General features: G+C 38.4%; 1 protein-coding gene across 7 annotated transcripts in view; it reads left to right on the forward strand.

Moving 5' to 3' along the window:
* The window catches only part of Dip2a (disco interacting protein 2 homolog A), a 120,615-nt gene that overhangs the window by 16,254 nt on the left and 78,122 nt on the right, over positions 1-26,239 (forward strand). For all 7 annotated transcript variants that reach the window (XM_063224698.1, XM_063224701.1, XM_063224697.1 and 4 more), the window contains exons 2-3: positions 5,978-6,049; positions 24,325-24,441. In XM_063224698.1, coding sequence (XP_063080768.1) covers positions 5,978-6,049; positions 24,325-24,441 — 189 coding nt within the window. The remainder of the gene's footprint in view (positions 1-5,977; positions 6,050-24,324; positions 24,442-26,239) is intronic.

Genomic DNA, 26,239 nt, shown 5'->3' on the forward strand with positions numbered 1-26,239 from the left:
TTTTTCCTCACAGCCTTGCCAGCATTTGTTATTGTTTGATTTCTTGTTAATAGCCATTCTTTATGGGGTGAGATGGAATCTCAGCATTGTTTTAATTTGTATCTTTTGAATAAGTATTGATATTAGACATGTTTTCATGTATTTATTTGCTATTTGTACTTTTTCATCTGAAAAGTGTATATTCGTCTCAGATGCCCATTTTTGGGTCTTTAAATTTGGAGAGTTTGGTATTTTTGTGTTCTTTATGTGTTCTCAATAGTAATATGTTATTGGAGGAACAGCCTGCAAACATTTTTTCCCATACTGTGGGTTGCCTTTTCACTCTCTTGGTGGTTTTCTTTTGCTGTGCAGAAGCTTTTTAATAAGATGAGATCCCAGTTGTTGATTCTTTGTGGTAGTTCCTGTGTGTTTAGGGTTTTGTTCATAAAGTCTTTGTATATACCAGTGTCTTCATGAGTTCTACTTAGTCTGTCTTTCAGCAGATTTAATGTTTCTGTTTTAATATTTAGATCTTTGATCCATTTTGACTTTAGTTTAGTGCATGGCAAAAAATTGTTGGTCCAATTTTAATCTTTGGCATGTGCAAAGTCAGTTTTTCCAGTGCCATTTATTAAAGAAGCTTTCTTTCAGTGAATGTGTTTGGCATCTTTGTCAAAGACAGGGTGTTTTTTTGTTTTTTGTTTTTTTTTTTTTTTTTTTTTTTTTTTTGGTACTTGGTATTGAACTCATGACCTCACACTTGCTAGGCAGGCACTTATGCCGCTGAGCTAAATCCCCAACCCCATAAGGTGTTTTTTGTTTTTTCACTTTTTGAGACAAGTTCTTACTCTGCAGTTCAGGCTGGCATTGAACTCCCAGTGATCCTCTTGCCTCAACCTTTTGAGTGCTGGGTTTATAGCCACCATGCCCGACTGCACGGGATAATTTCAATTCTTTTGCATTTATTTAAGCATGTTTTATGAGCTAATATGCAGTCTGTTTTAGGTAATGCCCTGTGTGCATCTGAGAAGAATGTGTATTCTGATGTTGTGGGGTAGAACGCTCTGTAGACATCTACTAAGTCCATTTGTTCAAGAGTTTGGTTCAGTTCTTATATTTCATTGTTGATTTTTGGGGGGTCTGTTTGTAACAGTGGGGTATTGAGATCCCACAGTGCAATTGCATTAGTGCTTATTCGATTTTTTATGTCTGTTAATATTTGTTTATATAGTTGGATGCACTGGTATTTGTTGCATACATATTTATGAATGAGTCAATGTGAGGGCAGCATTTTAGATACAGAAGACAAATTGTGGTTAGAGATCAAGAAAAGAAAGATTTCTTAAAAATAGCAAGGGACCACAGAAAAGTCAATCCAGCATTGCTAGACAGTGCCAGGGGCTCTAGGTCTTCAGTTGGACTCGTGCAGGACATTGCTGTGGGATCCAGTCCTCAGATGCATTCTTTGGGTCTCTAGTATGTGGACAACTTTCCCATACTCTTTTGCATTTGACTCTTGAATATTATAAAATAATCGTATAAATTATGTGTCCCATGTTAACATTGTTTCCCTTGAAACCCAGACTACAACACCCAGGCTGGGCTCTAACATGCATTCCTTCAACTTTTGCCTTTTAATGTGCTAGAATTACAGGTATGTGTCACCATGCCTGGTTTGTCTTATAACTTTTAAAGAAATCCAATACGTGGTTTAAAATCTTCTGGAAGATAAATCTGCAAGCCCATATGGTGTTGTTGGCAAGTTTCATCAAACACTTGAAATAACACCAATTCTATATGGTCTATGGCATATATTTTTAAATTTTTTCTTTAAAATAATTTTAGACTTAGGAAGTTGCAGAGATAGTACCTAGAAGTCATCTAGTTTCCCTCAGTACCATGTTATATAATCATAACACATAGTGGAAACAGTCTGCCACACATATTTTATTTTTTGAGACTGGCTCTCATTATGTAATTCAGGTCAGATTTGAACTTGCTGTGTAGCTCATGCTGGCCTCCAGCTCTTGATCCTTGTCTTAATCCAGTTTCTTTTTTTATTGCTGAGATAAAATACCCAACACTCAAGATTAAATGAAGAAAAGTTTATTTGACTCACAGTTTTTAGAGGTTTTAGTCCATAAGCGGCTGGCTCCAAGGCAGGATGGTACATGGCAGAGGGACAACAGTTCATTGTGGCAGAAGACAGCAAAAGGAACAAAAAGGGAAGCAGGAGAGTATCTTATTCAGACTGTTGTGATTAGGGCAGTGTCAATCCAATCAAATGGACTGATCTAGCAATCACCTACTCTTAATCCCTGCACCCTTAATCCTAGCACTGAACCATGAATCAATCACAAACTCTGTAGATTCAACTACCTCTGAAAAAGTCCATCTAAAAGTACATGAGACTTTGAGGAGATATCTAGATGCAAACCATGACATTCTTCCTGCCTCAGTCTCTCGAGTACTAATATTACAGGCTTGTACCATCATGCCTGACTGCCATGTGCTTTTTTTTGTCTTTTTGAGGCAGAGCTTCACTATATAGTTCCAGCTGGCCTCTAAACTCACAGTGATCCTCCTGCATCAGCCTTCTGAGTGGGACTACAGGTGTGCACCACCCTGCCTGGCCTTGCCATATGCTCTTAATGTGATTATTATGCTAAAAAAATTTAAATACTTAGAAAAGTATATGAAGTAAAAATTGAAATGTTTCACCCCTTCCAAAGCCAGATAAATTGATAATTGTGCAACCTGTCTATTTTCTGTATGCAAACAGATATATGCCTATACATACATAATTTTATTTACTTTCTTCGGAACAGTATCATTTTATACATGTATACTTGCACATTTTTTTCAACTTGTCATTTTTACTCAGTAGGAAACGGTAAGTCCATGTAAGTGACCTCACCCCAGTACCCCAAGTGCCAGGGCATGTTTTCATGTTGACAGGTTCTCTGGTACAGATGGGTAGCAGCTATGTGGCTTCGCTTCCTGGTGGACATGGAGCTGGGTCCTGTGTGTGCTGCTGCTCTTCTTGTGACCCTCAGGCACGGTGTCCAAACTTGTAACTTGCCTGGGTCTTGAGTGAAGAGGAATTGTCTTGGGCCAAATATAAAATATATAATTTAGCATATACATTTTACTTTTCAGGTTATTTTATGAAACAACCCAAACCCAAATTTAAAAAATAAGACTTAACCTGTCTACTTTGTAACAGTAATCACCTTTCTTTACTGGTAAACGTATTTGTAGGTTGATTGAAATACTATATTCCTGAGAATCAAGCACCCCACCCCCACCCCCAGTAGATGTTTCAGAACCTCTTGTGAGGATGACCATATATAATATAGCAAATATAGGGGATTTCTTTCTATCTTCTGTTTGAAGGCAAAGGTTGTTTTCACTGTTTTGTTTTGTTTTGCGCTATTCAATACTCTCTTTCAATTGGTTTTATAATGTTCTGTTTTTGGTTTGATTTTGCTATACCTAATTGACTGGACAACTATTGTGAAGATAATGAGATATACTATAGTACCTGTTACTGTCATTCCAGTATCCATCTGTGAAGTTCTGTACCAATTTCACTGCATTGTCTCGATTGGCTTTGTTGTGTCTTGTTCTGTTGTATTTTTACTGCCTTCAAAATAAAATTAAAAAAAAAAGAAATACTGCATTCAATACTTGCTGCATTTTACTTGCTAGGTTGCATGAGTGCATATATTGTCTGACGTGTGTGGGTTTCCTCTGGATTGATGGCAGCAGAAAGAGAGGCAGTTCATACTGGTTGTGGCATGCCCCACACAGCATCATCTTGTCACCTATGCAGTCCGTGCTTAAGCTCTGTACAGTTGAGTCATCAAAAATATAGCTAAGCTGAGCATTGTGGCACGTGCATTTGGGAGGCTAAGGCAGGAGGATTGCTTGTGCCACTGAGCTGTCTCTGGCCCCCACAAGTTAAATTTTATAAGCAAACCCATTCTCTTGTATCCTGGACTCACGGGAATAGTAGCTGCAACACAGAGTGTGCTCAAATGGGCAATGGTTGCATCAGGATCTATGAGTGTCTGGTGCATGAGTCAGATGAAGAGACTGCAGGGAAAGATGACTGTATGCTACCAACAGCACTGAGGTCAGGGTACTACATCAAGCATGCTTGTTGCAGTGAGGATGGGTTAGTAGTAAAAATGGTGAAGGAAGTAGGAAATAGATTCGTGACACGGTGCTCCTCAGGTCAGGTGAAAACACATGGACAGAGAACTGCACCCTTTCTACAGAACAGAGCAGTTGACTGATGCTGGAAGTGAAGCATGGTGTGGACAGAGGGATGAGTGCAGAAGGAGGAGACAGAGCATGGGGGGTGGGTGCTCAGTAGCCATTGTCCCGCTGGCTCTCTAGGAAGTCTGGACTTTAGCAGCTGCCTCAGGTTCTTCCCCAGCATGGCATTCAGTGCATACCCAGAGCTTCCAGTATACTTAATTTAGGTGTCCGACATTTAGAAGTGTCCACATTTTCATACAACTACCACAGTCAGAATGAATTCAACAATTCATCTAAGGGAAACACTTGGTGAAGCATTCAGTGACAGCAGCCTGATCTTCAGATTCTTCTTCACTGCTCTTCAGGGCAGAGCAGACGGTGAAGAGGGCTTAGAAAGCACTAAAAGCATGAAGGACAGTAGTAATGAAAATTGTACTAATGTATAGTTGTACCAAAAGGTAGTATTTAAAATTGCTGTAATACATACTTTTTGGTCTAAATACTGTCTTCAGAAAAACATCAAAGACCTGCTATTAGAACCTCACTTCTGTATTGGAACCAATAGATCAGGATGAACTTCTGTGGACTGGGGTGGAGCTCAGGGGCAGTACACCTGCCTAGCATGTGTTGAGGCTAAGGGCTTCATCCCCAGCACTGCAGGAAAAAGTGTGTTTCCCTGGAGGCACGTTTCTTCTTTGTTCCCAGGTGTTTTACCTTGTTTTGGATGTCTTTGTGACAATGATTGGAATAAGCAGTTCTTAAGTCCTCATCCAGGTACTTTGCCCAGATTGGGCTTCAGTTTGGTGGGTCCTTTTGTTTAATGCTTTCAAAATTTGAACCTGCACAGAAATCAGATAAATGCTGACGTGAGTTCTGTTGATTTGGAATGTAACCTCAGACTGCATTTTTGCCGAACTCCTGGGGGTTACTGTCTTAGTTACTTTTCTTTTTGCTGAAGAAAATTCCTGATGTCCAAAGTTAAGGAAGAAAAGTTTATTTAGCTAATAGTTCATAGAAGTTTAAGTCCATAATTGCTGGCTCCAGTGTGGTGGCTTTGCAGAGGAGACCAGTTCATGGTGACAGAGTTAACAACTTCCTTTAACAGTATCTTTCTGCCCCTCTTATACTTTATGGAGGCTTCTGGGATTAGGGTGGTGCCAGACCAATCAGTGAACTGATCACATATCCTTAATCCCAACATCACATACTCTAGATGTAGCCACCTCTGAAAAGTCTGCCCCCTCTGAGTGCATGAGACTGGGGAGACATCTAGACACAAACCATAATAGTTACTAATCACGATTTTAAAAAACTGAAGCATTATTTATATACAGTAAAATTCACCCTTGTAGCAATTCTCTGAGTTTGTGACAAATTCGTGTAGTTATGTGACTACCAACTCCATGTCATAGAACAGCTTTACACCTTACATTCCTTGTAGCCTCTTGACAGCACGTGTCTGTTCTGACTTCACAGTTCTGTCTTTTCCAAAAGTCATGTAAGTGGAATAATTTGAAGTGGGGCTTCTTCACCAGGAGCTCACATAGATCTGCCCACATGGCTGTACCTGTGCTTACTGCTGATTTGTAGTCCATGGTGTGAACCTATTAGAGGTGACCGACCCAGTCACCCAGTTCAAAGACATTAATGTTGTTTCCAATTATAAATCAATTTTTAACGAAAAATGTTGGAACTTTAGAACAAATTTAATACTCTTTTTCTGTTGCTTTAGGTGACATCACTCAAAAAGGATATGAAAAGAAAAGGGCAAAGCTGCTGGCACGATATATTCCACTTCTTCAAGGTAAGGACAATACTTTCAGGTGTTTTATTTATTTATTTCAAATCCAATTTACTCAAATAAAAAAAAGAAACTACAACGAAATTTCAAAACACGTCAATTTGAGTAAGAGTGGTATATACATTGTACATTGTCATCCCCAGATCATTGACCCAGAGCACATGACATCTGCATTCAATTGAGCAATACCAGTACAAGTCTTTCTCTTCAGTGAACTCAGAGAAATCAGTAGTATAACTATCTTAACTATTTTTTTATATACATATACATGTCTTTTCTTTCAGTTTGTCAAACTAATGAAATAATATGATGTTTACACATGTGTCTTAATTTCATTAATGAGTATGTTCTCAAGGTGTATACATTTACCTATAAAAGTGTCCAGTTTATCATGCTTTATGGCTGTATAGTGCTTTATTATATAAAAATACCACATCTTTTTTATCCATTCCTCAGTAGATGGGCATTTAGATAGTTTCCAAGATCTGGTTATTACAAATTATGCAGCTATAAACATGGGTGCACATATATTGCTATGGTATGTTTTCAATTCTGGGAAAATACCCAAAAGGGGAATACCTGGGTCAAATGGAATCTCTGATCGTAGCTTTCTGAGGAATCTCCACACTGATTTCCAGGGTGGTTGGACACTCTACACTCCCACCAACAGTGCAGAAAGGTTCTCTTTTTCCCCTCCACAGCCTCTCCAGCGTTTGTTAACTCATTGATTTCTTGATACTAGCCATTCTTTCTGGAGTGAGATAGTATCTTAGTGTTGTTTTAATCTGCATATCTCAAATGACCAGTGATGTTGAACATTTTTTATTTATTTGCCATTTGTATTCTGTAACTGAGAATTGTATATTCATCCCGATGCCCATTTCTGGATTGGGTCTTTAAATCTGGGAGGACTGATTTATTTTGAGTTCTTTATATGTTCTCAATTGTAATCATTTGTCTGAGAAGCAGCTGGCAAATGTTTTCTCCCACTTTTTAGGTTGTCTCTCCACTCTGTTCGTGGTTTCTCTTGCTGTGTGAAAGCTTTTCAGTAGGGTGAGATCCCAGTTGTTAATTCTTTATGATTAGTTCCTATATTAGTTCCTAGTTCTTTATACTTAGTTCCTATTAGTTCTGGGTTTTGTTCATAAAGTCTTTGCCTACACCAGTGTCTTCAAGAGGTTTACCTACTCGACTTCCGGGAGAACATGGCGGACAGATAACAGCAACTACCGGAGGCTCTCTGAAAAACTAGGCTCAGAAGCCAGGTATGGTGCGGACTAAAGAGACATAAGCAGGTAGAGTTATGCTCTGTTGACTCAGGAACGAACTCGGCTGAGAGAAACCAACTTGGAATGCAGTCCTGGTGCTAAAACAGGAACAGAAAAGTCTCGCTGCTGAGGCTGGACCCTGCGCCATTGGAAGCCGCGATTTGGGTTTCCCGCCGCGCGGTGGCTGGCTGCCTCTACATCGGCTCGGCAAGGAGAGAGACGCGCGGAAACTCTGAGAATGGGAGTCTGCGAACGGAGTCGAAAACAGGACGGGCAGGGAGGCATGTTCTGACCTGTGGCGAGGTGAGTGAGAGAAACTGACACTCCACCACAGTTTGACTCCAGTGGACTTTCTGGGCCCGAGCAGTCCTGCGGGAGCAGGGCGCTGTGGCGACTCCAGCCACACATTCCCCTCTCGGGCGGGATTGGTGAAAAGTGCCTGGCCTGCGTAACGCTGCTGGCGGACCCCGTAGGCTGGCCCAACCCAGATCCCAGAGCCTGACGGAGGCCGGGAGGGGCGGGCCCCCGCGTAGGCTGCCTGGTGTGCAGCAGTGAGTGGGAACACCTAACCGGCGCAATTCGATCAGGCTGTAGCTGACAGAGAGAGAAGCTGGGCCTCTCATATAAGCTTGCATATATAAGGAACAGAGAACATGGGAAGAGGCAGCAACAAGAAAGGCTCCTCAGCCCCCAATTCTGAGAAACAGGCAATAGCAGACACCGCACCGATACACATAAAGCACCATCTAGAGAGCTTCATAGACCAACTCAGGGATGAAGTTATCAATGACCTGAAGCTAGAAGTATGCAAAATAGTTAGAGAAATGCTAAGCCCCACCCAAGAAAAAACAGATGGTGGAATGGAAGAACAGAAAAAGAGGGGAGAATTGTTTGATGGAGAAAACAGGGAAAGCATAGAATACGTGAAGCAGGTTCAAAGGGACTACCAAGATACTAAGAAGTCTATTGAAGACTGGCATAACAGCTTGAAAGAAACTAAGGACAGACTATCTGAACTGGAAGGCAGAATTGTAATATGGGAGAATGAAATGAAAAACTTCTTAAAAATAACAAAGAAACAAACAGCAATAATACAAAGACAAGAAGATGATAAGAGGATCCATAACTTAAGGATTAAGAACATAGAAGAAGAAGTAGGGACACAAACAAATGAACTACAAAAGCTACTCACAGAAATAATCCAGGAGAATTTTCCTAATTTAGCAAAAGGTAAAGATACTCAGATGTATGAGGCATACAGGACCCCAGCTACCTACAACCCAAACAGAGCAACACCCAGGCATATAATAATAAAAATTCCAGAAATTCAATACAAGAACAGAATATTAAAAGCTGTCAGAGACAAGAAACAGACCACTTACAAGGGAACACCCATCAGAATTACAGCAGATTTCTCTGCACAAACCATCAAATCATGAAGAGCATGGGGGGAAATAATTCAAGCTTTGAAAGATAATAATCTCCAGCCAAGATTGAGATATCCTGCACAACTGTCCCTGGAAATTGATGGAAAAACAAGGTGCTTCCAGGATAAAGAGGAACTGGGGGAATTTGCAACCACCAATTCAACTCTACAGAGAGTATTGCAGGATATTCTAAAAAAAGAAAAATACAAAGAATCCAGAAATAGTGAGGCCACAACTAATGGAGCAGAGAACAAAGTGAAGAAGACAAACTGACAGCTACTGACAGAATAAGAGCTCAACAGAAATGAGGCAGAGAAGATTGGATGATAGGAACAGCTATTTTGGAGAAAATGACATCTTAATAGGTAATACTGATTTAGTATCATCTTGTTTTGAAGTCTCATCTAGCTTTTGTCCTTCTGTCTCCAATGGTCTAAATAGGTTGTATCTTACTGGATTTTATTATGTACGATAATATAAGCAAAAACCTTTTAAAGACAAGGAGATTATACAGAAACCATTATTCATTTTCTGTTAGTCGATTCTAAATACTCTGTAATGCTGTCATTCTCTTAAATGGTTTTACATTGTTTTGATATACTTAATGCTACAGTATACGAAGTTGTACTCAAGGATTTCAAGGAAAGAGACAATATGGTAACTACTTTTAGGTCAGGATTATCTGGTGGTGAAACACTATTCTGCTTAAATGGTTATGTTTCGATCTGTGTTGTTTCGTTGTTATGCCCTCTTTTATCTCAATCTCCACTCCATTATTTACTTTTTTAATACTTTTTAAAATTTTTATCCTTTTAATTAAAGGAAAAAAATAGCAGGATATATTATAGTAACCCACTTTGACTTTCTATTACCTCGATTTAAAGCCCTGTATTACTCTCACCATCTGGTTTTTAACTGATGTTCCCCTATTCTGTTTTGCTGGATAGTATCAGGTTCGAAAATTTAGGCATCAGCTGTGAAGATAATGAGATTCATTATAACGCCCATTCTCGTTGACTTTTATCTACTTTTGAAGACCTACAATGTCTCCAATGTTTTGGTTTTGTCGGTTTTGTTCTTTACTGTCTTGTTCAATTGTATTATAACTAATGGTATAGGCAATTCAATTAGAGATAGCGGGAGGCATTATGGTAACCATTGTTGATCACCTTGTATTATGTTTTCACATTATTTATTATGTCCACCCTTTTGACTTGACCGATTCTGTTCTGTTATGTCACATTTGGTTTTACTCTCTTCCAAAAAAGTAATAAGAACCGTGAGAGCAATGAAACCCAAAATGTGTAATAGTCATTGTACAAAAGAGAGGAAAAGAAAGTGCTCTAAACTATATAACTGCATGTATATTTAAGTGTATAAGATAGAATATGATATCACAGAGTTTTATTGGATCATTGAACAGAACTGTTTGCAGTATCATTGTTGGAATGTCCACTCTACAAGCTTTAATTTTGTGACTTGAACAATTATTTCTAAGATGACAATATGTAATCCATTAACTAGTGATATCCTACTGTTCATTTTTTTTCTGCAAATTTGTATAACTTGTACCCTTTCTCTGCTTTTTTTTTCTTTTCTCCTTAAATAAAATTTAAAAAAAAAAAAGAGTTTTACCTACTCTATCTTCCAGCATATTTAATGTGTCTGTTTTAATATTAAGATCTTTGATCCATTCTGATCTTAGCTTAGTACATAGTGAAAGATATGGATCCAGTTTTAATCTTCAGCATGTGTAGGGCCAGTTTTTCTAGCACCATTTATTAAAGAAACTAACTTTCTTCTAGTTAATGTGTTTGGCACCTTTGTCAAAACAAGATGGCTTAGTGTGTCTGCAGTTGTTTCTGCATCTTCTAATTTATTCCATTGATCTTTGGAATCTCTGCTTTTTGCCAGTACCACACTGTTTTTGTCATAGTAGTTTTATAGTATAATTTCAAGTCAAGAATTGTGATACCTCCTGTCTTGTCTTTGTTACTCAGGATTGCATTTGCTTTTCTAGATCTCTTCTGATTCCAGATGAATTTTAGGATTGTTTTCTCTAATTCTATGAGATGTGCTATTGGAATTTTGATTGGCATCTCACTGAATATGAATAACAGTTTTGGAAGTATGGCCATTTTCTCTTTATGGGTACTTCCTATCCAAAAGCATGGATAGCTCTCCATTTTTTCTTTTCCTTTTTTTTGGTACCAGGGTTTGAATTCACACCTTGCACAGGCAGGCACTTATGCCACTGAGCTAAACTGCCAGCTCTCCATTTTCTAATATCCTCTTTAATCTCTTTTTTTCAGAGGACTGTAATTTTCAATGTAGAGGTCTTTTCCGTCCTTCGTTAGATTGACTCCTTGGTATTCCATTTTTTGGGATGCTAGTCTAAAAGTATTATTTCCTTGATTTCTCTCTCAGTGAGTTTGTTATTTGTATATAAGAAGACTATTGATTTTCAAGTGTTGACTTTGTAACCAGCTTGGTTACTCAATTTGCTTATTAAACCTAGAAGTCTTTTGATGGAGTCTTGGGGATTTTTTAAGTAGAGTATCATGTCATCTTCAAATAATGATACTTTAGCTTCTTTTTTTCCTATCTTTATTCCTTTTCTTTCTCTTACTTAATTGCTTCACCTAAAGTTTCCAGGACTGCGTTGAATAAGAGTAGAGACAATGGACATCCTTGTCTTGTTCCTGATTTTAGAGTGAAAGCTTTCAGTTTTTGTTCATTTGGTATGATGTTGGCTGATGGTTTGTCATAGATGGCCTGTATCAGATTGAAATAAAGACCATCTATTTCAGTTTTTCTGTAGGGTTTTTTTATCCTGAATGGGTGCTGGACTTTGTCAGAAGCTCTTTCTGCATCTGTTGAGATGATCATACAATTTTTGTCCTTGGCTCTGTTAATGTGGTATATTACATTTATGGATTTATGTACGTTGAATCATCCCTGCATCGCTGGGATGAATATCACTTGATTATGGTGCACAATCTTTTTGATGATTTGCTGCACTCTGTTTGCTAGTATCTTACTGAGAATTTTTGCATCGATGTTCATTAGGGAGATTGGCAGGTAATTTTCTTTCTTAGCTGGGTCATTTTCTGGTTTTGGAATCAAGAGTAATGCTTGCTTCCAGGAATGAATTTGGGAGTATTGCTTTCCTTTCAATTTCATCAAAGGGTATGAGAAGTAGTGGTGTTAAGTCTTCACTAAACTTCTTGTAGAATTCAGCAGTAAATCCATCTTGGCCTGGGCTTTTCTTTGTTGATAGGTTTTTAATTACATCTTCAATTTCATTTATTGATATGGGGTTATTTAGGATTTTCACACCTTGATTCAACTTTGGTAATTCATATGTATAAGGAATCTGTTGTCCATTTTTCTGTGTTTTTCATCTTATTAGAATACAAGTTTTCAAAGTAAGTATAGATGATTTTCTGGATTTTTGTAGGACCTGTTGTGATTTAGCCCTTTTCATTCCTAATTGAGTGGATTTGAGTCTTTTCTTTCCTTTTTTTGATAACTTTGGCTAAGGGTTTGTCAATTTTATTTTATCTTTCAAAGAATCAACTCTTGAATTCATTGGTTCTTTGTATTGTTTTTTAGTCTCCAGTGTGTTAATTTCTACTCTGATCCTTATAATTTCCTCCCTTGTACAAGCTTTTGGTTTAGCCTGCTCTTCTTTGTCTAAAAGTTTGAGGTTCAGCATTAAATTGTTTATAGTGCTTGTTCTGTTTTCCTGATATGGGTATATACTGCTGTAAATTTCCCTCGTAAGACTGCTTTCATTGTGTCCCACAAGTTCTGGTATGTTTTATTGTTATTATCATTCAACTGTAAAAGCTTGTAATTCTTCTTTAATTTAATCTGCGAACCATTGGTTCAGTAGGCTGCTATTTAATTTCCATGTGTTAGGGGCTGGGGATATAGCTCAACGACACAAGCACCTGCCTGGCAAGTGCGAGGTTATGAAATTCAATCCCTGGTACAGAAAAAAAAAAAAAAAAAAAAGAAAGAAAAGAAAAGAAAAAAGAAAAAAAGAAAGTAATTTCCACATGTTTATAAAGTTCTTATGGTTCCTTTTGGCATGGATTTCCAATTTCATTGTACTGTGGTCTGGTAGTATGCATGGAATAATTTCAATTGCTTTGTACTTACTTTAGCATGTTCTATGAGCCAGTATATAGTCTGTTTTCAAGAATGTCCCATGTGCTGCTGATAAGAATGTGTAGTCTGATGTTGTGGGATGGAACACTCTATAAACATCTACTAAGCTCAAAAGTTAGATTTAGTTCTAATATTTCATTATTGATTTTTTTGTCTAGTTGATCTGCCTTTTTGTGACAGTGGGGTATTGAGGTCTCCCAATACAATTGTATTAAGGCTTATTTGATTTTTCATGCCCATTAGTAATTGTTTTATATAGCTAGGTGCACTGTTACTTGTGTGTGTGTGTGTGTGTGTGTGTTTGGTGCTGGGGATTGAACTCATGACCTTACGCTTGGCAGGCAGGTAGTTAAGCTGCTGAGCTAAATCTCTGGCCCTGTTATTTGTTGTATATATGTTTATGATTGTTATCTCTTCCTCTTGAACTGTTCCTTTTACAAAGGTGTAGTAACCTTTATCTCTCTTCATCCGTCTTGGCTTGAAATTCACTTTGTCTGCAAATAGAATAGCTATTTTCAGGTGTTTATAACAAATACATGTTGTATACAGCTTGATTTAAAAATTGACCTAGCAGATAAAACCCATCCCATTCTGCAGAGCACCCACAGTATGCAGGCACTTGGGTCACTGAAGATTGAGAGTTTCAGCAGGCCTTTCCAGAGTTCACTGCTTATTTGCATCATGTTGCTCTGTGCACAGGAGTGTTCCTCAGACCCTGGGCTGTCGCATTGCCACTCTTCACCAACAAAGCTCAGTCCATGCAACACTGAAGGCCAAAATAACTCTCATAGAGATAGTGGCAGCGTGGGAAGTCTCAGAAGGGAGTGTTGCCCTTGGAGCACCTTGAAAGCACACCAAGTTGGCTAGTCAGGGACCCTGAGGCCACTGATAAAGAAAAGGAAGAAAATGGCTCCTCCAGAAATCAGCGTATCATTTCCTTGCGGAGCTGAGACTAGTGGCTTCTGAGTCACCTGGGCATTTCATTTCTTAGCCTGCCAGTGGCTACATTGATTTTGTTTTTCTGTATAGTTCTTAAATTTAAAAGCATATAGAAGATGAGCTTGGTGGCACATGCTTCTAAACCCAGCACTTGGGAAGAAAAAGTCATTCAAGGATAGCTTGGACTACATAGTGAGTTTAAGTCCTGAACTTTATATTGAGATCCTGTTTCAAAAACCAAAAATAAAATAAAATAAATAAAAATCAGAAAGCATGTATAATGCTTTATACTGCCTGTGTTAGTGTGATAGATTTTATAATAAATTAAGAATGTTGAACTTATGTAAATTTGAGTAAGAAATACCCAAATGATTAGGTCAGTATAGTTCTAAATGTAGCTGAATGGATTTAATGAGGTCAGAAGACCCACTCTGGGTATAAATGGCACCAACCAGTAGACTGGTAGCCTGCATGAAATAGAAATGGGAACCAAGGAGTGTCTTCCAGAAACTCCTGTCTTCACCTTTGCTTTGGGCATCTCTCTCCAGGCTTTCAGTGCAGAGCCTTCAGCTTTCAGCCACTGACTTGAATGGGACTACAGTGTGCTCCAGGCCTTTGGCTTTTTTTTTTTTTAAATTTTATTTAAGGAGAAAAAGATAAAAAAAGCAGAGAAAGGGTACAAGTTATACAGGTTTAAAGGAAAAAATAAACAGGAAATCACTAGTTAATGGATTACATATTTTCATCTTAGAAATAATTATTCAAGTTATAAAATTAAAGCTTATAAAGTGGACATTCCAACAGTGAGACTGCAAACAGTTCTGTTCAATGATCCAACAAAATTCAGTAATATCATTATCTATCTTATACACTTAAGTATACATGCAGTTATATCGTTTAGAGCACTTTCTTTTCCTCTCTTTTGTACAATGACAATTACACATTTTGGGTTTTGTTGCTCCCACAGTTCTTATTACTTTTTTGGAAGAGAGTAGAACCAAATGTGACATAACAGAATAGAGTTGGTCAAATCAAAAGGGTGGACATAATAGATAATGTAAAAACATAATACAAGGTGATCAACAATGGTTACCATGATGCCTCCCGCTATCTCTAATAGAATTGCCTATATCATCAGTTATAATAAAATTGAACAAAACAGTAAGGAACAAAACCAACAAAACCAAAACATTGGAGACATTATAGGTCTTCAAAAGTAGATAATAGTCAACCAGAATGGGCGTCATAATGAATCCCACTATCTTCACAGCTGTTGCCTAAACTTTCGAACCTGGTACTATCAAAGCAAAACAGAATAGAAGAACATCAGTCAAAACAAGATGGTGAGAGCAATACAGGGCTTTAAATCAAGATAATGGAAAGTCAAAGTGGGTTACTATAATATATCCCGCTACCTTTTCATTTATTTTCCCTTAATTAAAAGGATAAAAATAAAAAAGTAAATAATAAAATGGAGATTGAAATAAAAGAGGGCATAACAGCAAAACAGCGCAGATCAAAACATAACCATTTAAGCAAAATAGTGTCATGACATAAAAGTAGTTACCATATTGTCTCTTTCCTTGAAATCTTTGAGTATAACTTTGTGTACTGTAGCATCAAATATATCAAAACAATGTAAAACCATTTAAGAGAATGACAGTATTACAGGGTATTTAGAATCAACTGACAGAAAATGAACAATGCTTTCTGTATAATCTCCTTGTCTATAAAAGTTTTTGCTTATACTATCATATATAATAAAATCCAATAAGATACAACCTGTTTAGACCAATGGAGACAGAAGAACAAAAGCTTGCTGAGACTTCAAAACAAGATGATACTAAATCAGTATTACCTCTTAAGACGTCATTTTCTTCAAAATAGCTGTTCCTATCATCCAATCTTCTCTGCCTCATTTCTGTTGAGCTCTTATTCTGTCAGTAGCTGTCAGTTTGTCTTCTTCACTTTGTTCTCTGCTCCATTAGTTGTGGCCTCCACTATTTCTGGATTCTTTGTATTTTTCTTTTTTTAGAATATCCTGCAATACTTTCTGTAGAGTTGAATTGGTGGTTGCAAATTCCCCCAGTTCCTCTTTATCCTGGAAGCACCTTGTTTTTCCGTCAATTTACAGGGATAGTTGTGCAGGATATATCTATCTTGGCTGGAGATTATTATCTTTCAAAACTTGAATTATTTCCCCCCACGCTCTTTGTGATTTGATGGTTTGTGCCGAGAAGTCTGCTGTAATTCTGATGGGTGTTCCCTTGTAAGTGATCTGTTTCTTGTCTCTGACGGCTTCTAATAGTCTGTTCTTGTATTGGATTTCTGGAATTTTAATTATTATATGCCTTAGTGTTGCTCTGTTTGGGTTGTAGGTGGCTGGGGTCCTGTATGCTTCATACAACTGTGTATCTTTACCTTTTGCTAAATCAGGAAAATTCTCCTAGATTATTTCTGTAAGTAGCTTTTGTAGTTCATTTGTTTGTGTCCCTACTTCTTCTTTTATGTTTTTAATTCTTAAGTTATATATCCTCTTATCATCTTCTTGTCTTTGTATTATTGCTGTTTGTTTCTTTGTTATTTTTAAGAAGTTTTTCATTTCATGCTCCCATATTACAAATCTGCCCTCCAGTTCAGATAATCTGTCCTTAGTTTCTTTTAAGCTGTTATGCCAGTTTTTGATAGAGTTTTTAGTTTCCTGGTAATCTCTTTGAACCTGCTTCATGTATTCTATGCTTTCTCTATTTTCTCCATTAAACAATTCTCCCCTCTTTTTCTGTTCTTCCATTCCACCATCTGTTTTTTCTTGGGTGGTGCTTAGCATTTCTCTAACTATTCTGCTTATGTCTAGCTTCAGGTCATTAATAACTTCATTCCTGAACTTGTCTATGAGGCTCTGGAGATAGCGCTTTATATCTATTGGTGCTGTGTCTGCTATTGTCTCTTTCTCAGGATTGGGGGCTGAGGAGCCTTTCTTATTGCTACCTCTTCCCATATTCTTTGTTCCTTATATATGCAAGCGTATATAGGAGGCCCAACTTCCTTCCCTGTCAGCCACAGTCTGATTGAATTGCACCGGCTAGGTTTTCCTGCCCACCGCAGTGCACCAGGAAGTTGCAGACCAGGCAGCCTATGCGGGGCCCGCCCCTCCAGGTCAATCTACCTTCAGGTGCTGGGACCTGGGCTGTGCTAGCCTACTGGGTCTCAGCCAGCAGTGTCACGTAGGCTAGGCACTGCTCACCAATCCCACTTGAGAGGGGGATATGTGACTGAAGTCACTGCAGCACCCTGTTCCCGCAAGTCTGCCTAGTCCCAGAATGTCCTCTGTTGGAGTCTCCTAGACCGTGGAAGAGTCCCAGTTTCTCTCACTCACCGCAGGTCAATGCACAGCTCCCCGCCTGTCCTGCTTTCAACTCCGTTCACTGATTCCCATTCTCAGCTTTCATGAGTCTTTCTCCCTGCCAAGCCAATGTAGACGCAGCAGCAGCGGCAGCGGGGAAACCCAAATTGCGGCTTCCAATGGCGCGGGCTCCAACTTCCACACTGAGGCTTTTCTGTTCCTGTTATAGCACCAGGATTGCATTCCCAGTTGGTTTCTCTCAGCCCAGTTCGTTCTTGGGTCAGTGGGGCATATCTCCTCTTGCTTATGATTCCTTACTCCGCACCATTCCTGAATTCTAAGCTGGGTCTTTCAGAGATCCTCCGTAGCTGCTGCTATCTGTCCGCCATGTTCTTCCGGAACAGGCCTTTGGCTTTTAACTGAATCTTCTGAACCTCCAGTGCACAGACAGACCTTTTCCACTGTTTTATATCTGACAGCCACTGTAAGCCTACCTTGCAAATCCTTATATATTCGTGTAGCTTATATTAAATTGGTTTCTCTGGTGAGCACTGATGGATGCATATGCTGATTTTTTAAAATCAAAAACAAAAACCCAGAGTAAAATTAGAATTGATGGAAGCTGTTAAAGTATCTTATAATCCATTTGCCAAAAACACCAGCAACCATCAGACTAAACAATCACATACTTAGCAGAGTTGAAAAGGAAGGTTTCTTATGCCTACTTCTTTTATATTGTTTTGGTGGTCACCAAATCTATGAGGAAACAAAGCTGGATAAATATTAGGAAGCAAGCTACAATCATCTTTATTTGTGGGAAATAACATTTTATACCTCAGAGATCCAAATTGTGGCTTATTTAACTGTGAGAATAAGTAAGTGTCCTTGGTTCTATATGTGTAAAGAGAGGAGACAAATATGTAAGATCAATGGCTTTTCTTTAGCAATATGAAAGAAGCCTCATTTATGATGAAAATAGATTATTAAATAGTAATACATTTTACAAGAAAGATATAAAATCTATATTAGGATCATAAAATCTTTTTGGAAGAAATAACCAATACCCTAAATATATGGAGAAAAATACCAATTTCCTAGGTGAAAAAACTATAAAGCTGAGTTTCTTTTTTTTTTTGGAGGCAGGTTTTCACTATGCAGTTCAGGCTGACCTTGAGCTCACTTTCTCGCTAAGGCTGGTCTCGAACTTGCAATATCTTCCTTCCTCAGCCTCCTAAAGTATGGGATTACAGGCATATACCACCATACCTTGCTTAAACTAGAGTGTCTAAATCAGTGTGTGAATATAATATAGTCTGGCCCAAATAACAGATTTTTTTCTTTTCTTTTCTTTTGTTACTGGGGATCAAACTCACAACCTCATGCATGCCAGGCAGGCGCTTATGCTGTTGAGCTAAATCCTCAGCCCTGATTTTTTTTTAAACTTACACTTGGATAAGAAAAGCCCAGGACGTGTTGATTCACTGCAGAATTTCTTAGAGATGATCTAACCACCAACACTTCTCAAACTCTTTAATGAAATCAAAAGGGAATTGGTCATTTCTGAAAGAAAGTCATTCCTGATGCCCAAACTAGAAAAGGACTCTACCAACAAAGGACCAGTCTTTTTAATAAACATAGGTATAAAAATCCTCAGTAAGATACTAGCAAACAGAATGCAGCAAATCATCAGAAAGATCATACATCATGACCAAGTAGTATTCATTCCAGGAATGTAGCTACAGTTCAATATATGCAAATCAGTAAATGCAACATACCATGCAAACAGAAGCAAGGTCAAAAACTCACATGATCATCTCAATAGATGCAAAGAAGCCTTTGACCTAATCTAACATCCATTATGATAAAAAAGTTCTGAAGAAAATGGTTGTAGAAGGTCTTTATTTCAGTCTGATAAAAGCCTCTGTGACAAACCAATGGACAGCATCATATGAAATGGAGAGATGCTGAAAGCTTTCCCTCTAAAATCAGCAACAAGACATGTCTACCAGCTCCACTCCTGTTCAGTATAGTTCTTGAAATATTAGCCAGAGTGATTAGACAACAGAAAGAAATAAAAGGGATATGAATAGGAAAAGCAGGGCTGGGGATATAGCTCAGCGGAATAAGTGCCTGCCTGAGTTTGATTCCGGGTCTTTTCCCGCTCGTCAAAAAAAGGTGAATAGCAAAAGCGGCAATCAAATTATCATTATTTGCAGATGACATGATTCTTTATATAGGAGATTCCCAAAAACTGTACCAGAAAGACTCCTAGAATTAATAACCAAATTCAGTAGTGTAGCAGGACTGTAAAGTCAGCACTCAAAAATCATTAGTGTTCCTGCATATCAATAATAAATTCACCAAGAGGGAAATTTGGGAAACAATACTTTTCATAACAACATTAAGAAAAATGAAGTGGTTAGGAGTTTGCCTAACCAAGAAAGTGAAAAACCTCTGCACCATACTACAGTACTCTAAAAAAACTCTTCTACAGATTAACACAGTATGAATCAGTATACCAATAGTATTTCTCACAGAACTAGAGAAAATAGTCCTAAAATTTATTTGGAATCAGAAGAGACCTAGAATAGCAAAATCAACTCTGGGCAACAATGACAAGACAAAGAACATCACAATCCTGGACTTCAAGTTATATTATAAAGCTGTAGTGATAAAAGCAGCATGGTGTTGACAAAAAAATATACTAGTATATCAGTGGAACAGAGTAGAGGATGTAGAAACAACTTCAAATACACTCAGCTAGTTGATCTTTGACAATGGGGCCAGTTACTCTCACTGGAGGAAAGATAGCCTCTTTTAACAATTAGTGGTGGGAAAACTGGCTATCTGCATGCTGAAGATTGAACTTAGACCCACATTTATCCCCTATACTAAACTAAGAATGGATCAAACACTTAAAGATTAAATGAAAAATAATCTACTAGAAGACAAAATAGGTAAAACTCTTGAAGACACACCTGTACACAGAGACTCTAGATATAACCTCAGTTGTATAAGAAATAATACCAAGAATCAACAAATTGAATCATATCAAATTAAAAAGCTTCTGCATAGCAAAGGAAAACAACCAAAAGAGTGAAGAGACAACCTACAGAATGTAATTTTTTTTGCCAGCTACTCCTTAAAGAACTAGTATTTAGAATATATATATATATATATATATATGTATATGTATTTAAAGATAGTAAAATCCAACAAACAAAACAGAACAAAGCCAATCAAAACAACACAGCAAAATTGGTTCAGAACTTCAAAGCAGGATACTAGGAAATCAACAATAGCTACTATAGTATATCATGTTATCTTCACAATAGTCATTCCATCAGGTATAGCAAAATCAAACCAAAACCAAAACAGAATAAAACAAATCAAAACAATATTGAATAAAACAAAAATAATCAGAACAAAGCAAAACAGAACAATATTTTGTTTCAAAGACAAGATAGAAGGAAACCCCCATATTTAACACTATCATCCTCCCAAGGGATGCTCAGACCGCTGGCTCCAGACCTGCAAAATCAACCAGACAATGCAAGTATTCAGTTGCTTTATGTACCTTTGTTGCAATAGCTCAGCCTGTCCTCTGAACCTGCTAGTTGCTTGTGGGGTGGGGTTGTATTTGTTTCTCAGTCCATGCATTCATAGACTCATGGGAGGTGGTGACTTTTCTCTTCCTGAAAGACATGCGGCTTGCACAGCTTCCAGAAAGGCTGGCTAGTTGGCCTCTTGTTGGATCCTCCCAGTCCCAGATGGCTGATTTTTGGGAGGTGCTGACTTCTCTTCCTGGAAGCTTACCAGAAAGGCTGGCTAGTTGGATTTAGGTAGAATATATAAACAACTGAAAAAAATTAGACATACCCTCAGATTTAAAGATCCACTCAAAAAATGAACATCTGAAATGAATAGATACTTCTCAGACAAGGGAATACAAATGGTTAACAAATATATGAAAAAGTGCTCGACATCACCGGCCACTTGTGAAATGCAAAATTAAAACAATCCAGAGATTCCATCTCCCTCCAGAGAGAATGACTGTCATCAAGAAATCAGAGAACAGAGGCTGAAGAAGTTTGGAGGCTATTCACAGGCCCCTTCTGCATTGCTGGTGGGAATGTAAACCAGTGCCACCCAAAGGAGATTAAATCAGTATGGAGACTACTCAAAAACTAAAACTAAGGCTGGGTGTGGTGGTGCATGCCTGTAATCCCAGCACTCAGGCTGAGGCAAGAGGATTGCTGTGAGCTCAAGTCCAGCCTGGGCTACAAAGTGAGTTCAAGGTCACACTGAATTGCATAGTGAAACTCTGTCTTAAAAAGGCAAAAACAATATAAAAAACCAAGCAAACTTAAAGTAGAAATTATATTTGACATAGCAGTACTTCCCAAAAGAGGTAAAGACAGCACATTACAGTGATCCATATACACCTATATTTATAGCATAATAATTAAACTCTTGGAAGCAGCCCGTATGTCATCAGTATATGCAATATTTACACTCCATGGAGTACCACTCTGCCATAAAGGATAAACCTGAGTCATTGTAGGAATATGGTGCATCTTGAAACCATCATGTTAAATGAAATAAATCAGATGCACAAACTTTTTTTTTCTTTTCTTTTTTTTTTTTTGAGATGGGGTCTCGCTATGCAGTTCAGGCTGGCCTTGAGCTCACTTTGTAGCCGAGGCTGGTCTCGAACTCACAATGATCCTCCCACCTCAGTCTCCCGACTGCTGGGATTACAGGTGTGAGCCACCACGCCCGGCAAGCTATACAAACTTAAATGCGGCATGGTTTCTCTGACATGAGAAACCCAATATACAGTGGTACCTCCATTCATGAATGCTTTTGTTTCTAAATAGTTTAGTTCACAAACAGAAGCATTTGGCAAAATTTTGTTTTTGTTTGCAAACTGTGCATCAGGTGACAAAAGACTGCAGCTATTTTTCCCACACAAACATAAATAAAGTATAAAATAAAAGACAATAGGAAAAATAAAGCCTGGGGCTTGGAAATAATGATGCATTAGAAAGAGAAAAGTTCTAAGAGTATCTAGTAAATTTTGTTTTTTTGGTACTGGGAATTGAACTCAAGACCTCACACTTGCTAGGCAGGTGCTATGCCACTGAGCTATATTTCTGGCCCCAAGGCCAATAAATTTTTGAAAAAAATAATACTAGTGTGAAAGGACTGATCTTTGAAATATTAAGCCTGAGAGTGTAGGTCCCACATAATCACAAGTGACTATCTGTGTGCAGAGTAAATGTCAGTGGAAGAGGAGGGCCAGCAATGACCGAAGATGACAGGGGGCAGGATTTATTTCATTGCTGGTGCTGCCTTTCTGGAGGCAAGAGCTCTCTTCCTCTCCAACATCTGTGACAGCAATTTCAGAAGAATCAAAGCCCTAAATATGCTTTTAGTTATAACAGTTACTAAATTCAAGAGAATATTCAAAATACCTTTGAGTGTTGTCTTCACAGGCAAGTTTGGAGACCTGGAAGCTGACAACGAAAACACAGTGTTAAGACTTGTGTCTAGATGTCCCCCAGAGCCTCATGTGGTCATAGGTGGAGCTGGGTGTGTGATGCTAGGATTGAGGATGGGAATGATTCACAGTGGGACGCTAGGGTTAAGGGTGTGAGTGCTGTCCACCCCAGCCTGGATAAGATACAAAGGACAGAAAGAGCTGCGTGGTTCTTGCTTGTTGCTTGCTGCTTGCTGTCTTCTCTGCGATGCCCCTCTGCCATGCCACCCTGCCTTGGAGCCAGCCAACTATGAACTGAAACCTCTACAAACTCTGAGATACAATAAACCTTTTCTCCTTCAACTTTGGGTGTCAGATATTTTATCTCAGCAACAAGAAAAGCAACTAAGACAGACAGCCACAGACGTAATTGGCAGCCCAGACATCCAGCCAGGCCACAGCTCTGTGGTGCATGGTCCAGTGCATCTCAGCAAAGACCTCTCCTTTGGGTGGGACTTAGTAGCTGAGAAAAGTGAATAGAAATTCAAAGGTGAGCAAATGTAAATGGGCAATAAACATTATGTTCAACCTCTTTACAAGTATAGAAATGCAAATTTAAGTGAGGCATATTTCTCTTACCAGAGTGGGAAAAATTTTAAACTTTTATAACACACATTCCTGACAAAAGATGTGGGGAAGCGGCACTTTCATACATTGCTTGTGGGAGTGTGAATCACTGTAACCTTTTTGAAAGTTATCTCTTGATATTTGGTATAACGAAACATACATTTCTTTCATCCAATAATTTTAGATTGAATTTTGTTTGTATCTTTAAGTAAATCTATCTTAAAGAATTAAAGCATGTATATTTTGGCATATGAGGATGCCTGTTTACTTACACTGTCATACCTTGGGTACTCAACTTCTTTTTGAGACTTGTTACATTTGGTACTGAATACATATTTTTTATTTTTAAGATAGGGTCTCACTGTGTGGCCCAGGCTGGCTTCAAATTCATGGTGACCTCCTGCCTAAGGCTTCTGAGTGCTAGCATTATAGGCATGCACCACTGCAGACCAAGCAGGTGGTGTAGCCAGGGCTGGCTCTGCTGGCCAGAGCACTGGTCTCTGTGCACCTGGTAGCCAGTGTCGCCCTTGTAGTTTGCTCTTGCTACTCTTTCTTCCACCTTTTCACCTGTCTCTATTTGGGGGCCACTGCTAGCCCCCTAGTGATGAGATGTTCTCACTTAGGGTTTGCTGACACTGGGGACAATGCTGGGAACAAGTGGCACAGGCCATTCTAGAGTCAGGAGACAGCTATATTGTGGAAACAGGCTCTTTGACGGTGTTCTGTAGAGCCCACTGCTTCAGGGACCAGGGGCTCCCACATTTGACTGAGCTGCTGGTCCTGTGTTGCCAAGGGTGCTCAGAGGGTGTGACATCTGCTATACAGATGGCAGTGTGGGGAAAGGGTTGCATGGGCCTGGACACTGCTCTGACCCCAGGCCAAGGCTGTTTTGTGCTTGGAGGGCCACACTGTGTTGTTGCAGTATACAGTGTTTGTAGGAAACGTGTTTTAAATGGATTTCCATAACTTGGAAATAAATTGTTTATAGAAAATATTCCTTTAAAAATATGTTTCAGGAGTAGATCCATGCCTGCAAGCAGAGAATCGACTCTCTGGGCCCTCCCTGACCACAGCTGCACTCAAACCACAGAAGTCCCGGCCCACCAACTCCAGGGATGAGCGCTTCCGGTCAGGTAAGCTCACAGCCAAGACTGAGAGCTGGGCTGGATAGACACTTGTATTCCTGCCACTGAGGCTGTTGGTTAGTTTTTCTTTGTCAAAATCCTTGCTAAGGGAGCTGTTTTTATTTAAGCAATGATTTACATCATCATCAAATTATCATCATGTTGTTCAAAAAAAGAGTTTAGGTGGGCATGGTGGTGCACACCTGTAACCCCAGCACTTAGGAGACTGAGGCAGGAGAATTGTTATAAGTTCAGGGTCTTGTCTCACAAAAAAGAAGTTTAACCTTCACATAACCAGTCTGTTTAATGTGTCACGTCTCTTACATACTGGTTTTCTTAGAAGAAGCTTACAGAACTTGGGAGAAATCTTTCTCCCACCATAACATAATTGTGTATGTAACCGACTTTGTCCACTTTTGTACAGGGAAGTCTGGCTCTACTGTCATAATTTCTATGCATTATGGAGTTGCTATGTATTTTGCTATTTCTTTACTTTGTAATCTATAATCTTGGGGATTTCCTTTTGATTTGATTTCTGTCACTGTCAGTGCTTTTATACATATTTAAATTTGTTTTTAATTTGGGATTATCCGAATGCCTATTGAAAAAACTGTTTTCAGTTATAGTTCACAAATTGATAGCTTTTGGGCATTCCACCTGTTTAACAACATTTTCCTCTTGTGTAATTGTATGTTTTTTTAGCATTTAAGTCCTTCTTAGGGAAAGTTTCAGTAGGTATAATGAAGTGGTAATTTTAAGACTATCAGAAAAGAACATAAAGATTTTAAGTGTTTTTCTTCAACATGGGAATATGAAGAAATTGTTTAAGAAATATTTGAATAGAAATTTCTCACTAGTTTGTGTATTCACTTACAAAAAACCAAACCACACACTAAAAGTATCTTTTCTCATTTTTTATAATACTGTACACCCTTACTATCGAGTTCAGGGACAAATGTAAAAGCCACCTAAAATCTCTGTCTCTTGAGGGTCATACTTGGCATTTCCTGAAACCCAGGTTGTACCCCATCAATGGATTGTGTACAAGGTGCCCTTTGTCCGCCACCCCTGGCAACCCAACACTTCCATGTAATCAGTGTGAATAAACTGGTTTCTACCTTTGCAAACCATATAGTAGATTCTGATTCTTTGTCTTCTGAATGCAAGTCTTTTATTATAAATAAGATGTGTCAGTATTTTCTCCCAGGCTGTGATTTGTCTTTGCGTTTCCTTGAAGTTATCTTTTGAAAAGCGGTTTTAATTTTGATGATGTCTAAGTTATCAGTTTTTTTTAGTGTCTAGAAAAAAGCTTTGTTTGCTCTGATGTCTAAAAAATCTTTTCCTAACCCAAGGTTTGTCTTGTATTTTCCTGTAGAAATATTGTAGTTTTAGGTTTTAACTTTTGATCTATGCATTTATAGTTAGTTTCATTATAAATTCAGATTATGAATCAGTATATTCACTCATTTTTACATATGGATACCTAGTTGTTTGTGCACAGTTTGTTAAGAACACATTGCTTTCTTCAGTGAATTCTTCTCCCATTTTTGCCTGAAAGAAGTTATACATAGGTGTGTGTGTCCCTTTTTGCCCTCTGTTCTTACCATTGACCTTTTATCTGTGAGGCAATCATGTTCTCTTAGTGTTGAAACCAGTTATTCAGTCCCCCAATCTTGTTTCTGTGTTCTTTTGTGTGTAACATGTTTAAAATTGATCTCTTTGTCATTGTGCTGTGGACTAAATTGTATATCCTCGGGATCATGTGCTGAAGCTCTTAATACTCCAGGGGATGGTATTTGAAGTAGAG

Source organism: Cavia porcellus, unplaced genomic scaffold, assembly GCF_034190915.1.
Source record: "Cavia porcellus strain 051 isolate PalLab524CR breed Dunkin Hartley unplaced genomic scaffold, mCavPor4.1 scaffold_15, whole genome shotgun sequence".
NCBI classification, from domain to species: Eukaryota; Metazoa; Chordata; class Mammalia; order Rodentia; family Caviidae; genus Cavia; species Cavia porcellus.